A 17,458-nucleotide genomic window follows, 5' to 3' on the forward strand; every position below is an offset into this window, starting at 1 on the left:
CACCTGGTAGGAGATGTTGTTTGTCCAGGTGATGTCAGTAGAGATGTGCACCCCAAGGAACTTGAAGCTCTCCACCCTCTCTACCTCCTCTCCGTTGATGCAGAGGGCAGAGGGCAGAGTGCTCCGTGAGTGTGGATCTATGGAAATCCACAACCTGTTCCTCGGTCTTGGTTGTGTTCAGGTCCAGGTTGTTGCTGATGCACCATCCTGCCAAGTGCTGGACCTCCTCCCTGTAGGCTGACTCGTTGTTGTCCGTTATCAGTCCTACATTTGGTGGCGTCGTCAGCAAACTTGAGGATGGTGTTGCTGGTACGGAACGAAGTGCATTCATGGGTTAAGATCGAGTAGAAGAGAGGGCTGAGGACACACCCATGGGGTGTTCCTGTGTTCAGGATGAGAGTGGAGGATGTGTGGTCTCCCATCCTGACGTTCTGGGGTCTGTTACATGTTATCCATGCACACAGGTCCAGGTTGCTCAGTCTGTGTGGACTGATGATGTTAAAGGCCAAGCTGAAATCTACAAACAGCATCCTTACGTATGTGTTCTTTTGGTCCAGATGAGTAAGGGCTGTGTGTAGAGCCGTGATCACAGCATCCTCTATTGACCCGTTTGCTCGATAAGCAAACTGGTGTTGGTCCAGGTCAACAGCGACAGCAGAACCGATGTGAGGGATGATGAGTCTCTTGAATCATTTTGTGACGATTGGGGTTCGAGTGACCGAGCGGAAGTCGTTTAGGCAGCTCACTGTGTTCTTCTTGGGGACTGGAATGATGGTGGATGTCTTTTAATATGTCTATTATTATGCCAAGATCAAGTCAGTATATCACCATTTAAAGGAAAATGCAATGGGAATATTAGTAATCTTTTCCCAACAGCTATTCACTGCCATTTTGACCTCAGTGATTCAACCAGGATTTTAAAAGCTAATATCTAAGCCAAAGTCTAACATATTTCCTTAATTGGGCCGTCAGACATTTATTATTTGGAAACGTTGTCTCGCTACACAAATCAACCCTAACACCCATTATATTGTATATATTGTGATGCCAATTTAAGATTTTTGATTAAAAATAACCCACTCAACTCTTATGAACTACTTGTATTGAGTTACTCCTGAATAGAGTGTAAGGTGTACTAGTGTAGTGTCACAAAGTGTCTAAATGGGAACCTTTTCACAAGTTCTTTATGTGGAAAAACCATGACTGAAGCAGTACAAAAGGCGTCATGTCAATGATTAATAACATGCACAGAAACACACAAACCTGCAGTGTGAGCATTGTGAATCTTTTACTTTGACACTGATTGTATTAGCGCAGACACATACACACACATACACACACAGTTTATCTTAATCCAGAGCTGCAAAGACCCTCTGTCCTCAAACAACCTGACCAGCAGGGCCCCTGGTGGTGATGATGGTGTGTGTGTGTGTGTGTGTGTGTGTGTGTGTGTGTGTGTGTGTGTGTGTGTGTGTGTGTGTGTGTGTGTGTATGTGTGTGTGTGTGTGTGTGTGCGTGTGTGTGTGGGGGTGTGTGTGTGGGTGAGTGTGTGTGTGTGTCCACATTATTAACCCCCCCCAGAGGATTACAGTCTGTACTCCTTTGTTACTGGTAATCAGGGAGTGGTGCACACTGTTCTTAAGCTGTCTAAGCACAGACTAAACAAACACTTTCAAAGACTGCAGTTTCTCTACACCCATTTACACGCGTTTCATAAGAGCACACACAACCACAGAGGGAACACGTTACACAAATGGAAGACTAATAACTAATCCACGATAAAAATATATCTCATTCTATCTTTAAATTAAACGTGTTTTTTTGCACAGATAGCCAACAAATCCACAGTGTTTCCTCTGCTGTCAGTGTTTACATTTATCTTTGTTTGACAGGAATAAGAAGAACACAAAAGAGTGCAATGAACAACATTATTAAAGTTTAAGAAAAGTATTTAAGTTAAGGGAAGCATTGAACATTCACACCACACAACCTTGTGCACATGCATGTGAGCATGCATATCTTATATGTATCGTTGTGCACATATAGACTTTTGCATGTAGGCCGAATGTGTAAAGTGAAGCACGGTATAACTGCTTATGCTAAGAAATCTTGTACCAGCATGCCGTGCAGCACTCGTCTGAATGATTCAGAGCCCACGGAGAGCCCTCGGCAGCTTTTCTCAGGAAGTGGCTCCTCAATGTTTAATGGAAGGTAATATGCACAAGTAGGCTACAGAAAGGCCACTCCGACACGGACAGCAGAGACATGGTGTATAGAAAACATGTGTCACCGAAAAGCCACAATATTGCCCTGAAGAAATCCTGCACATCTGAAGCTGCAGTCATCGATGCTAAATCGTGAAAATAACAGATACTTGAAAGCTGTAGTAACTCTCTGAGATAAAAAGGTAATAGAAAGGTGAAAACTATATTTGTTGTGTGTGGCTACACTACATTTGTAAGCATGTAGAGGGTGTGCCACATCTTTCAGCACAAGTCAGCTGGGACATGCTACTGCTCCCCTGGACCCTGTTCTGGTTAGAGCAGGTATAAAAAATACATGGATGGATGAATGGCGTACTACGCACCAATCATTGTGGCCTTTTTCATTGCAGTTAAACAGCACAGAGCTATGAAAAAAAAAAGCTGTATAGACATCACGTCACCCAGCACCACCAGCCTGTCTTTTACTCCACATAAATAACGACTTGCTTATTTGCAAATAGATGCTGATGTGTCTGAAGCCAGTGGCCACTTTGTCTGATTGCACTCTGAATGCACGTGTGAGCACAACACTGAATTTGTTGCATTTATTGTGACATGAGTGGCGCTCCCGAGGAGGGGAAACTGCACCGTTGCCCCTGCTTGCACAAAATTCATAAAGAATTCAAAAGCTGGCTGCCTGTGTGAAACAGGAGAATGAATGGGAGTTATCACTTTGCGATGAAGAGGAATAACACACAGCACCCAGCAGCTCTGTAAGTCCTGACATCCTCCAGGTTTTACGTCTCCTGCAGCGAACATGTTGTGTACACCACAACTAATCCAATGAAGATCAAATCTTTTCTGAGCTCTGATTAGGAGCAAACTTACAACTTTAGCCTGGGAACAACACAGAAACATTATAGTCTCAATGTATGAAAACATAGAAGCTAAAATATGTGGTCAAATATGAGCCTCCCTCCCAGAACTCTCAGATATGAAACGCTACAGTGGAGAGAAATGTCTGCAGAACTACATGCCTCCAGGAGAATCTTTCAAAACGTATGAAAAATGTGGGCAAAATATGTCAGTCAACTAGAGGTTTGATCTCCTCTTTGACATTATTCAGACCCACTGACATCAGACTCTGGTTATCCCCCATGTATCAGTGCCAGTAGCCCCTGATCAGGGTCAGCTGTCATAAATAATAAGTCCTTGACTTGGAAGATGAATATGACCAGTGGGATTTGGGGATCAGTGCACATTAGTAAGTCAGATCATCTGATCAATGTGAGACGTAAAACAGCACGAAATGATCAATGAGGGTGGGGGCTGACAGGTGAACGTCTTCAGGGTCTGTCATCCTGGAAAGAGTTATGTATTGTTGTTTTGGCACATTACATTTATGCTGATTTAACAGATATAAACCTTTACATGGCGGTTATTGAAATGCTTGGAAAATGAAAAGTAGATATTAGTAATGTGAAAAAAACCACGTGTGTGAAATCTGTCTGGTGAAAAGCATTCAAACAACAATTTCTGTTTACAATTTGTTGCTAGAAAACCTTTTAATTTGATTATTTTACCATTTGACTTCTGGAAAAGATTGTCTCTACATCATTGAGTGTCACTGTCCTACTTGTAAAGTAAAATTGGTATGTGATTAAAGCTGTACTATGGAACATTTTAAACGAAAACAATACTGTCTTAAACATTATTAAGTGCCTCATATCATCAAATTAAACTAAACAAGATCAAACAAATTTCATAACTTCTAGCTTGTAAAAGACAAAAAAAAAAAGGATTTATTTTGCTTTCTGCTTATTTCTTCACCAATAATGTATTATCTGCAAACAACAAAGTATACTGAAATTACTTTGTTAGATGTATTTTCATATATTTAAATAACTAGGACAAAAGGTTACAGTGATGCATGTCTCATTGTCTATTTAACTATTCATATTGCATGAATAGAAAAAATACACATGAAATAATGCACTTTAACATCTTTGGACTTATTGAGTGAATCAGTCAACAGACCGACATGGTGCTGGAAGCTGAGTTCATGTGTCACAGCTACACAACATTAATCCAGCTATGTGCACTCTCCTCTAGTAGTGTCAATTAAAGGTACTTTCTCCAGTAACCCTGCTACCTTTGAAAGTAGTGACTAGTGAGTTTGTGATCTTTACAGATGTGTACAGCAGAATTAAAATGGAAATTTTAATGAGTTTTGATATACAGTATATAGATATCTTTATAATTGTTTCACCATTCTGGTGTTTTCTCTCTCAATTTTCCAATATATTCAACAGAATCTGATGTAAACAAGGTAGCATAGACTAGGTTTTAATAATGAGAGGACATTTATGTAATTTTTTAAGTTAATTTCAAATATATAACCCTTTGAAGTGAGCTTAAAGCGTCTGGGCGTATGGAACATTTTGCATGAAATCACTGACAAATATTCAAGGCCTATTGTAATGCCACGTTTTGCTCCGTTCTCTCGCTCCCTGTCCTTAAAGCAAAAAGAAAATGAAAAAAAAATGAATTCCTCGTTTGCTGTGATTTTTCCAGCCCTCTCCTTCCTTTTCCTCCGTAGACCCAGAGCAGTAAAATTATAACATAATGACCCTTTGAAGGAAGTTCAAATGTGTGTGTGTGTGTGTGTGTGTGTGTGTGTGTGTGTGTGTGTGTGTGTGTGTGTGTGTGTGTGTGTGTGTGTGTGTGTGTGTGTGTGTGTGTGTGCAAAGAACCATAAATAAAATATGTTATATAAAATGCAATATCTTTATCCAAAACCTTAAGTTGGACATTGTTAGGAAAAACTAGTGCAATATTTTTAAACATTTTTTACTTTCTTTCGTCATATTTTGGACCCTCTGATGGATGGTCTCGGTCGTGTGCCCTAAACCAGATGTGACTTTCACTGCCATCTTTCAACATGTTAAATCCGATGTTATATTTCGTCAGTCTGTCAGATGAGAGCAAAATCAGCTCAGCAGCAACAGTAGATTAGGTTGGATTCCAGCCTCTGGATGAAATTCACCGCGTTCGATGCCAAACGTTGTGGTTTATTGTGGATTCCTATAAGTGCTGTGAATATCCAGGCCACGGGGCTTAACACTCTGCTGAACTACTTTTGTAGAGCACATTTTGAGTCACCATTCATTATAGGAGAGTTTGTGGAACCTAATCTGATCGATCAATCCAGAGAACCACAGATTAAGAATGAGCTCCCTCAACTAATAATAGCACATTTACCTCGAGATAAAATATATGAGGTTGATTGGTGCTTCAACGCTAATTCTGTTTATTCATTACCATCACTGATGTATAGATTTATTACTGTGTTGTAAATTGTCCATATTAATACAATGTATGATGATGGGATTATCTCTACGCGTGTTGTTATATAAACTCTGGCCAATACTGGATCCCTGCTACAAGCTTTGAAACACTCCGTCTTTCAGTCATACAGCCACTGCGTGAACATTGTCAACATATTTCATGTTATATTTTGTGAATACGCCGTTTTTATTCTGGTTTTAACTAAATGAAACGTTGTTTGATTTTGCTTTGCGTATATATAAAATGTTTTTTTTCTTTCTTTGTGTAAACAGTGTTAAAAGTACATCATAGAACTGAACAAATCATCGGACACATTATTATGATGAGTTTATTCTCATACTCTGTTCATGTATTTTCCATAGTGCTTTTCAACTTCCATTAAAAAAAAACAAAAAAAAACAGGCCTTTTCACTATAGGTGCAGTATACGCCACGTTAGGCTTTTCAAAGAGATTTAGACTAAACAGACTTCATCCAGTCGACTCCTTCTGCAACATTATGAAATCAACAATTAATCACATAGAGAACCACAGCTCCGCCCCCGCCCCCCCCCAGCCCCGACTCAGTCGTCCCTGTCCCTCAGCATCCCACAATCCTTCCTGGGTTTTTTTTTTTTTTAGCAGGTCATGCGAGCCACTCCGAACTCAAGGCTGACAACAGCTGGCTCCTCTTTGGCCAGCTCGTTGTTGTATGTCCCTTCCAGCTCCCCGTAGCTCTGCTTCCTGCTCTCGGAGCCGCTGCTGCCCTCTACTGTCCGCTCCGTGTCCGTGCTCTCCACGGCCTCCTCGCCCACCTCCTCCTGCCCGTCGTCCTCCTGGTGACGCTGCGCCTCCTTGCGGTTGACGGGCGCCCCCAGGATGAGGGAGTCGGGACGCGGCGGGAGGGCGCTGGAGCGCTGCTCTCTGGTGGGGGGAGGTGCTGGGGGGTCCGAGGTGGCGACGGGGGTCACGCCCAGCTGCTGAAGCCTCTGAATATATAGAGAGCATCACAAGACGATTGTTGTTGTTTTTTTTATTATTATTATCAATGCCTAGTTGAAGAAATGCTTGAAACATTGTGTTGTTTCATAGCCTGAAAAAGACAGAATGTCCTGATTATCATATTAATTGATTTTATTCATATCGAAAAAACGTTTTTTTTTCTGCGTATTTTTGGGACATTTTCTATAAATGTTTACATAATTGCTTTTGGAAACTGAATCTGAAGTGCAATAAATAAAAAGCAGCTCCAAACAAAAAACTCCACCCAACCTATCTAAAGCCTGAATTCTTCTCCAAAATATCCAAGACTTGTGATCTGGTGATTAGTGAGACAGAAAAGTAACAAGAACAGCTGATCGTCTGTTTGGTACAATCAACATGCTGGCGCGAGAGAAAATCCATAAACTAGTTTGGACTAACTTTGTGCATAAAGCTAATCTGCAGATGAAGATAACCGTGCTCACAGTTTCCAGCGCCTGCAGCGTGCTCTCTGCCTTGCGGCTGTTCTCCCTCAGAGTCAGAACGGTTTTCAGGATCGACTGACGTGGGTGCATGGACCGGTCAAACTGATGATACATGTTCCTCCAGAACCTTGAAGAAAACGAAACGTTAACATACGAATGGCTAAAGAGTGGGAGTGACTGCGTCCAATATAAGAGGCGAAATATTGTCCTAGCAGACACATTATGTCACCTCTGCTGTACTAATGTGCAAATTGCAGATACAACAAGCCACAGCAGTGGCGGGTGAGAAAACGAAATGAGAATGTGATTGTTTTACAAATACAAATTCCAGAAATACCACACAAGCATGACGAGCCTCAGCAATTAACAAAAGGTAATATAATATCAATTTGTCCGTTTTCTAGTTTGAAAAGGAAGAAGAGGAACTGGAGAAGTTGTGAATATGGTCATAATAGTAGTAAAGATCACAGTTAAAACCAAGATATTTTCACGACTACACATCTAATTAGTCTGACATTTGGAGTTTCGTGATAAAACCTTTAGTTGTTATGTAGTGCCAGCCAATGAACAGTAAAAAAATAAAATAAACAAGAGATTTAAAAAAATATTAAATAAAAGATTCAGCATCAGCTTTTGTAGATGCTGTAGACTTAACAAAAGAGGTGGGTGGTACTTACTTGAAGTGATAAGGCAGGGTGGAGGGCTCCAGCACAGGATGTGCTTCAGAGTACGCCGGGCTGTAGAACGGATTCAAGTAGTTTTGTTTTTCACTCATCAGAAAAGCCCACAGGGAGTGAGTTCGCTCTCTCAGCCTGGAAGACACGACGACATATCACCTCAGTAACTCCACAAGCTATCAAATAAGAGGCTGTTTTGTTTTTCCCCATTATCATATTCAGCTTGCTGTTCTATAAACCAAGGAGTTTCAGTCATGAGGTCTGCGAAGGTCATTCAAGCATTAAAAAATGATTCACTTTACTTTTTCAGTTTTGGACTAAATTCAGCCGCTTTTCTTCAGCTTTGGTCATTTCCACCCTCATCTCGAGACACATTCCCTCTAACTTTCAACAACATGCTCCAAATGTTAACGTTCTCTTTAAATCTTTCATATGATGCGTTGTTGTAAAACAATGAATTATAATGTTTCGTTTTATTTCGGGAATGAAAAATGACAAAAAGCTCATTTGTTCTTGTTTTGCTTTGTGAGGATTATATCTGAGTATATCTGAATCCGATTGAGGATATCCATGCAAATCATTCTGAGGGGGAAAATATGGAAGCGTTGGTCTCATCCTCACTAGTTTCATTCACTGACTGTGTTTTGAAGCATGCCTTGTGAATACAGCAGCCACACAAGTATATTACTTGGTATTTGTTTGAAAGTCAACCGATGCATCACACTATTGTCCAATAAATAACTTCTGACACGACTATGTTAAACAAAGGCTGCGGCATTAATGTGCGGGTGATCGACTTACTGCAACTCCTCCCTCTGCCTCTGGTTGTTGCCCAGGAAGTTTCCGTACTGACAGGAGTGGACGTGTTCGTGGATCTGCAGCAGGAACCACTCGCTGAACTCAAAGGCCTGCGGAGGATGAATAAAAGATCATAGAAAGGCGTTCTGCAGCTGGAAGGACACGCAATACCGGCCCATGTAAGAGAAGCGTCCGTCAGCTCGCAGATCTCCACACACCTGTGGGAACTGCTCAGTCAGCTGCCAGACGCTCTCCAAGAACTGAGTGAAGATGGGAGACACTTCCTTCGGATCCCCATCTAACTGGTCACACCTGGACATAAGCAACCGAGACGCGGTCATTGAGAAAGGTGGTTTAGCACAACATGCTGAATCTCTAATTACTGTTATTAGGTAGAGAAAATTATCATTAGTTTATCCCATAAACATCTAGGCCAGACATGAGAAAGAGGACGGTGGCCACATGAAGGAGAATAGACAATGATTCCTAGGTTGTGCAAGTAAAGGGAGAAGAAAGGCAAGGTTGGGGGTTTAATCCCCCCATCTCTTCCTGTCCATGCATCCTTGGGCAAGACACTGAACCCCAAGGTGCTTCCAGCAGTGTGTGAGAACTGTGTATAGCTGCGTCATCATTAGTGAGTGAGTATGTGTGTGAAAAGGTGAACGTGAAGCTCATCTAAAGTGTGTCAACACTGCTCAAGCTGTAGAATCTGCATTTAAATCCACTTATCAATCAATGTTTAATTAGTGGCCATATAAGCTTATGTTGCTGTACTGAGTCAAAATTTGGCCTTGTGGTTGTAAGGATGAATTATGTGTGGCCTTCACAATGATCAGATCGCCCGACCCTGATCTCAAAGTGATCAGGCAAAACACACCTGTCTGCAAATTTATGACCAAAAGAGATCCAGTCTTTCTCAATCAGTACCTGCAAGACAAATGTAAGCAGACAGCAAGTTTAAAGCAACAGGTACAAACACAGCAGGAGATTATATTCATATCAGCATGATCTTGGGTTTCTGTTTGTGGCTGGTACCATGAAGCCCTTGACGGTGCGGTAATACGGGTCCATTAGCAGCGACCCCAGGGAGCACACTTGGGCCGTTCTGTCCCATCCATCTGAACAATGAACCAGCACACTCGCCCCTTCCACCGCCACAGCCTGAGGTCGGGAGAAGAGGAGAGGATTAAGCGAGTAAAAACACGAAAGGGCAGACAGGATGAGGAGGCATACATTTTGAAATAAATTCATCGGCGTGGAGAAGTAAAATGTACCTTGGTGAGAAAGATGGCTGCGTCTACGATCGCCTTGATGTGCCGCAGCCAGCCACTGCTCTCTAATCCCACCAGGTAGTCACTCATGGAAAGAGACCGACTTCCGACCACTAAGAGACGGGAAGGGATTGTGGGTATTGACCAAAACACATTTTGTGGGCGAGCGTGTGTGTGTGTGTGTGTGTGTGTGTGTGTGTGTGTGTGTGTGTGTGTGTGTGTTTCACCTTCTAACAGTTTCTGCAGGCTGGACCTCATTACGTGGATGTTCTCAATGCCAACAAACTGGAAGCGGATGTTGGAGTAGTTGTCCTCGTTCTCGTAGCCTTTACCGGCGGCCCGGTTAGCAAGTGCGTTCAACTGACGGGCGGAGAAACAGCAGAACCGATGAATCGTCAATAACTTAGAAAGGTCCAGTTGCCTTTTAAGACATAAAACTAAACCAGAACATTTCTGATGAAATTTGGTGTGCTTGCCGCTCGCTGCTGACTAGTATTCCCGCCATTGTGTGTTTTTCACCAAAACCCCATCTGCTTTGACTGGAAAATTCTTTGCACTTTTTGTTGCGTTCGTGTCCGTGACAGAACAACAAGGAAAAAAGTTCAACTCTGCTCATCACATGACAATCCCCTTTACACGTCCAGGACATGTAAAACATTCAATTTAATGCCGTCAGCTCACCTTTGGCCTCGTATCCATGACGTAAACGAATCGGCTGTTGTGATTGGCTTTGCTGATGGCCTGCAGCAAGCTCTCGTCCTCCAGGCATCGTGCACTGAACCCGGAGAGAGGTTGGCTGCATCGACACACGGCTGCCTGAGATAAGGATAAAGACAAGGCAGCAAAGTCCCAAAATATCAGTTTATATTTTTAAGTACTTAATGACAGTGTATGAATTACTGGCATTATGTTAATGAACTATATATTGATAAAGTGTCGGCGCTTTCATCAAATTCAGTCAATCTGAGACCGTGGGTAGTTATTAGTGGGTGTGAGGTTTAGTGTGGCTTATGTGTCGGTAAAAGAGAGGGAGCGGCTCTGGGAGAAGCATGAGATTGTGTGCAAGTGAATCAAAAAAAAAAAGTCAAAACAAAGACCATGCAAACAATACTTGAGTGTGTGATCATCGTTATCAAAGCACCTTCTTCTCTTGGTAGAAATATGTGAGGACTGGAAAACGGCCTTTGCTTCTGAACTTGGAGCTCCCCACGATGATAGGCTTACTGGCGGTGATGGGAACGTACAAGTCTCGCGGATACGTTTCACACACCTGGAAATACACGAGCGCATTACACAAAGGTTCAGTCACGTTATGGAAAACACAAAAGCTAATATCTCTGGTTTTTAGAGTATCCGTGCAACGTCTGAGGTTTGAAGCCACAACAATGGAACTAAATGATTTATTGCTCATTGTCATGCGCACTTCCCCTTTGTCCAGCAACAGATTTTTTTTCCCAACAGGATTTTACATTTTTGAATTGCTCTGTTGTTTTTAAGGGCATACCAGGACGAGCAAGAAAACAAGCCAAGTCTACAGTCCAAGTATATTAGAACTTGATGTGCCAACGCCTCCATAAGGGTGCAGCCGGAGAGCTGCTACTGCTACTGCTACTTAAGTAGACGTAAGAAAGTACTGGTTTTGAAAAGTACCAAAGTAAGAGTTGGTTTTTGAACTGTGATATTTGTCACTTTGCAATGAAGACTTTTCCAATCTCCATGTCTAGAAGTTACAACCACTGAGGAGCTAGTTTGGAGAATATGAAGTGTAGAAAGTACAGATATTTGTGTTGAAATATAGAAATTAAAAGTAAAAAGTCATCAGAAAAATCTGGGCAGGTACAGTGATGAAGTCACTCCCAGCATCTACCTCAAAGTTAAAGGATTAAGATGTCATGTTAGAGATGGATAGCGTACCTTCATCTAACTAACATTAGGCCGAAACGCCCCCTGGTGGACAAATATGTGCATTGTCTGTATGACGCGAGACTAAAACAGGTTTATCCATTTTTACTGCTGCCACTCCCTCTGCAGTTACAGTTAAACTATTCACACAAAGACAGCTCTTGTCTCACATTCCCACACAAAACCTGTATAAAATTAGTTTATTTACATTATTATGTGTAAACAGCACTGAGCAGTTTGCAGACATGGATCACAAAAGCTGGGTAAACAGAGAAACGAAGGACAATTCCCTTTGTTAAGAATAGCATTACCACCAGTTTTATTGACGTGTGGAATTTACGGAAAATGAATAATGAAAAACCACCAACTTGTATAGAAGCAAGTTTACAAAGGTATCCAAGTATCTAAATTACTGCATAAGTCTAGTAGTGGTACAGTCTGAGTGGTTTTGGACATTCTCCTAAAAAAAAAGCTGCTCTGCATCCCATTTATTTGATTATCTACCTTGTAATGTCTGTTGACATCCGTGAGCTGCCACTGGTCACACGGGACTCCCATCCGCTCAAACTCCGCCCCCAGATCGATGAGCTGCCATCCTTCCTCTCTCTGCTGGTCGTTTTGTTTGGGGTTGTAGGAGAACGCATAAAGCTCCTCATAGCCAACTGCATGGAGGAACACACAGCGAAGATACACATGTGTAAAGAGAGCCCAGGGATCTGCAGCCCGATGCTCTGGAGCCACGTGTTTACGAAATTATACCGAAACAAACATTTTTATTTGATTTTACTACGCACCAGAGTCATTTTCAAAATGAGTTTTATCTTGAATACAAAGGACTTCTACATTACTTCTTTTTTTTTTTTTTAAATGCTACAATTACAAAAATTTCTAAAAGGGAAAAGTTTTTTTTAAATATATTTAAAAAAAAAAAAAAGCAAAGAAAAGAGATCAAATTGCCAAAGTGACTCAAATGTCCTTCCTTCCTGTGGCCATAAGACTAGAACTACTCCTGGTAAAGTGTGCTTTGGATAACTTTGCACCTGTTTCAAACCTACGGTGTATGTGAAACATTAGAAGCTGCGTCAGCCTCACTTTAAAGGATTAACACATTGCTCTTCACAATGTGAGGCGGATGTGCTGCTCAACTCACCCGGCCGCAGAAGACGCAGCAGCGAGCTGTAGATGTCGTGACAGTCTCTTTCTCTCTGCACCACGAAATGCACAAGCCTGAAGTTGCGACACTGAATGACCAGAGGACAGCCGGTTGTGGTCAGAGAGAGCTTTTCCACAGAAGCTATATGGTGATGCAAAATCTGCAGGGAAAGAACGAGGAACAGGACAAGAGTAAGTCAAAGAAAGCAATGACGTTTAAGAGCAAAATTCTGCAGAAATCCAACAATAGCCAGAGTATATTGTTAAGATTGCAAGCTCACAATGTCAGTAAAATGACTCAAATGGCTCTACGGCTGGTTTAGGACTTGTGCAGCATTTTACTTTCGTGGACAGGAATGTCACCTCACAGCAGGAAGGTTCCTGATTTCATCTTCCTGGGATTTCTTTCTGATGAGTTTGCATTCTCTCGCTGTGCCTAACCGAGTTTCATCAAAGAAAAGTGGCTGAACATGTGTTGAAGTGCTCTTCCACATTGGATAGGAAAAAGTTTAGAGTAAAATCCTGGACTATTTTCTCTTACAGCTCAAATGCAGAGCATTACCGTATTTACCGGCATCAGTCATCAAGCTGATTACCGTATCTAAACTGCATGTTATAGAAGATAGAACTCAAAACAAAGAACGCAGGTTTCCTGTCTCAGCACATAAGGCAGGAAGGATGGTGGCAGTGGGATTGAGGGAAGGGGCTCAAGGTTCAGGTTCAGGTTCTGCTGCACGAGGCGTTTTACACCGCACCAATATTTCCACAATGCACACGCCAGCAGTGTAGCAATCGGCACACTGCAGAACTGATTTAAAGCTGCTCATGCTGCAACAGAGAGTGTGAAAACTGGGAACGGAAGTCTGGAGACAGACGTGAGTTCAAATAACAATAGAAGTGATCCGGCACATTTCAAAACAACACCATTTTAATAAGGTGCCAGTTTTAGACTTATTACAACAGCGGTGGCCATCCCGTCCCGATTCCACTGCTTCTACTGTGCTCGTCGAAAAACAACAAAACTCTCCAATTTAAAAAAAACAACAAAAAAAAACCTGAAGATCCAACATCAGCATGAGACACTGATAAAATAAGACAGCCCTCTTTTATTCAGGTGAAGGCAGAAAGCACTCATATACTTTAATTCCGTGCAAAAACACACACCTGTTATCTGCACAAGGGGCTACTTTTACAAAGGTTTTGAAGCACCACCAACTTCCTCTTACCACATCACAAGCTTGCATGATCTCTCCCTCCTAACGCAAACCTGCTCGGCCTCGGCCGGATTGCAAATTTCCTCCTGCTGCTCGCCGTTAACGTCTCTTTGAGGCCGCGAGAAGGCAATTCCTCCTGTTTCTGTTTGAATAGCCACACATGGCATTTAGTCGAACCGTGGTCAGTCGGTTGGAGTTTCCACTGAATAAAATGCTATTCTTAGACGTTTTTGGCAGCCGCAACAATGCCTTTGCTTGAGGCGACTGGCAACGTTAGACTGCATCAAACCTGGCAGGGAGAGAGAGTCCGTAAATAATGTAATGCAGAGTATAAAAAGTTCATTACCAGCTGATTAGCTTGTCAATTAGTCTAAATCAATCTACGTCATATTATCTATAACGTTTGGTAAAGTGCCACATCCTCTGAGATCGTCGACTGATATTACATCTATTCCCTGTTGCACAGCTGTGGTATAACAGAAGACCTTGGCGCTAACACGCACCGGAGGACACCACCAGCGAGGTATCCAGTCTGACTACATCCTTGAGCAAAGAACTCGAGAAAAGATACGACTTCTTGCTGAGTTCCTTTGCTCATTAACATATAGCGGAATAAAATTGCTTTTGAGCACCAGTGCCGGGACTAACGAGTTATAAAGTGGTGCTTTTTGGCAGTAAAGAGTGAATAACTGATGATCATGGTGGAGAGCGGCTGTCTGTTATATCCAGTGAAGAGCAGCTCTGTGAAAGCCGTGTGTACGCGGCTACATTTCCCAGCACCCACAATCCTTCTCGGGCCGTCACTCACCCAGATCTCCTGTCCAGCGGCGGCTGAGCTGTTAGAACTACTCTCCACAAAGATGAGATGTGTGGCGGTGAGGTACAGTGTGCCGTTTGTGGATTTGTTGCTGAAGCGATCCAGTAGCCGCACCTGCTCCACCTGCGAAAAAAACCCCAAAAACAGACACGGGAGGTTTTAAATAACCAATGAGCAGTTCCCAGAGAGCGTTGCTCCTTTGGTTGAGGGTAAACAGAATGTATTGGGGGGGGGGGGGGGGGTCATGGGATCCTGTTCATAGATTGACACTGAATTAAAAGGACTGCAAGCGGCACTTGGCGATGGTTTCAGCTGGCGCATCATTTAATCCTGACCACCTGGCGCTCACTCGCTGCCAGATCCTTTATAATTGGCGTCACAATTTATTATCGTGCGCTGAGGGAAAAATAACTATGCTGGCTGTTGCAATACGATGTCATGAATATAACAAATATACTTCCTGTGCATTAGTTCAACCAGTTAACACCAACTGAAGACAAAAAGGAAAAAACACCAAAAACATTTTCAACTCTCAATGTAGAAAGTAGAATATTTACTCAAGACATAAATTTCTAAAAACGACACTCCAGTAGTTAAATTAAGTACGAGGCCCGACAAAGCAAAAAAAATAAAAAATAAAATCAAAATTCTGCCCTGGAAAATGCATGCAGCTTGTTTCTCATTCAGCTTTCGTTAAAAGTCTCTAAGTGTCTTTGGCTGCTCCCTTCACCAGAGGTCAACTCAACATTGCAGCTTGCACTGCAGACTGGTTCTCTCACACTGATGCGTCAGAATAAATTACTCGTAACCTGCGCTGCGTTCAGTACAGCGTCACCAATTTCCATCCCGGAGACACACTAGAATAAAGTGTACTTCACTCAGTACTTCTCCAACAACATGGTGCTGGCCGCTGGCCGCCACATCTATGATTCATCCTTTTGGCCATTCTTTTTGTTGACTCAGACATCCTCTTCTTCGTTTCCGTTTTCCTGTTGTTGTGAGATATGATGCAATGACTGAGCCCATCTTCGTCTCCTAGCAACCCAAGGGTCACAGCGCCACTGTAAGTGAGCTTCGACGATTACACAGGAAGTCAAATGTGTGTCAGACCGAATAAATGAATTAGTGAAAGTGTAAGTGAAACGTGATTGAAGCCCCATCATCGGATCAGAAGATTTCTTTCCCTCCTCAAAGTGAAAACACGCCTTTTATTACCGTTGTATAAAGCGTACCCTCGTTTCCTACTCAAACAAGTAAGCAGAACTTATGACAGCTGGAAAACGGCCCATCTGCACACAGTCACACCCACCAGATCTAATCATGTCTCGATTCCTTCACACAGTATGGTCTACACTTGACTGTGATGCGAGGTTACACCCAAGCCTTGGAAATATTCTTGCAATAAAATGATGAAGAGAAAGCCCACCTTTTAATTTACACACCGTGACAAATACCCATACTAGAGAGGATTACGCCTCATTAGCCTCTGTTTTACAAGCTGGAGAGGATCACATGGAGTAAGTTTGACCGGTTAAAGTAAAGCCGGCCACATCGTAAACGATTCCTCTGACTTTGCAGTCTGGCATAGTGGATTTGAAGCAACTATTCAGTGTGGGGTCAAAGTGCTGTCACAATGCATGTACCCTGTACCTGCATGGAAACATTAACTGCAGGTACATCAATACTTACTGCATGAACTTTATTCTCACTTTAAGAAAAGTTGTAGTTGACAGAGAAAGACAATCCCCCTACACACACGTTTCCTTAACGGCATGATTTAAACTATCTGAATACACGAAGACAGAAAAAAACAACAACATGCAACTCATCATTTCAAGCAATCAGTAACCACTGCCTCAAGAATGAACTTCACCTTTAACGCTGAAGTCATCGGTTTTGTTGGTTTTGCTTCAGATGTACTATTAGATGTTTGGGATAACAGGCCACCCCTCTGAATCATCAGATTACAAGTAAACAAACACTTGAGGTAACACAGTGATCAGCCTGCCTCAACACCGAACTGATGGAGTTGTGTCACATTGAATTCAATAGTGTAACGTTACTCTGATCGATTAGAAGGGTGTGTGATCGAGACAGAGGAAGCTCTGCTGTCAGCTCTACCGGGGGAAACGACCACCAGCTCATTGATGCTCGTCACGTATGACACTGACGACACCTGCTCGCCGCCGCGACATTACACTGCTCCACGTACATCCAGTCTGAATCCTTCTATGTCACGATCTCAACCAGGTTAGAAAATCCAGGAAATGAAAAGGCCGAGTCGCTCACCGAGTCCCATCCAGTCGCAATTAGCAGGAAACGTTAGCTACCTTCGGGGTTCGGATATGCTCCATTTCTCCGGCTCCAGGCGACTGTCAGCGACCGCAAAGCTTCACGCGAGGCCCCGCGCGGTCAGCCGTGTCATGGAGGATATGTTGGACTCAAATGTTGCTGCAAACGAGAAGACTTTTTTTTTCTTTTTCCGGGACCATACGATATGTTGTTTTTATTGTCAATCGCTCCAGATCCTCATCCGCGTAAAGGCCGCGGAAATACGTCATCAAGCGGAGTGACAGGTTTTTCAGAATGAGCGCACACGTGGACGTCACGTGAACCTTTCACATCAGTCAGA

At 42.6% G+C, this 17,458-nt stretch overlaps 1 protein-coding gene across 1 annotated transcript; it reads right to left on the reverse strand.

Moving 5' to 3' along the window:
• Positions 1-5,864: 5,864 nt before the first annotated feature.
• On the reverse strand, positions 5,865-17,414 carry mtmr6 (myotubularin related protein 6). Its single transcript, XM_080489848.1, has 15 exons — positions 17,157-17,414; positions 14,818-14,949; positions 12,794-12,956; positions 12,148-12,305; positions 10,883-11,011; positions 10,423-10,557; positions 9,969-10,101; positions 9,745-9,854; positions 9,506-9,631; positions 9,348-9,397; positions 8,689-8,782; positions 8,474-8,580; positions 7,673-7,807; positions 6,996-7,122; positions 5,865-6,518 (listed from the first exon to the last, which is right to left on the reverse strand). The coding sequence occupies exons 1-15, from the start codon at positions 17,178-17,180 to the stop codon at positions 6,168-6,170; spliced, it is 1,974 nt and encodes a 657-aa protein (XP_080345974.1). The 5' UTR covers positions 17,181-17,414; the 3' UTR covers positions 5,865-6,167.
• Between the last annotated feature and the right edge of the window lie 44 nt (positions 17,415-17,458).

Source organism: Lipophrys pholis (assembly GCF_963383615.2).
Source record: "Lipophrys pholis genome assembly, chromosome: 20".
NCBI lineage: Eukaryota > Metazoa > Chordata > Actinopteri > Blenniiformes > Blenniidae > Lipophrys > Lipophrys pholis.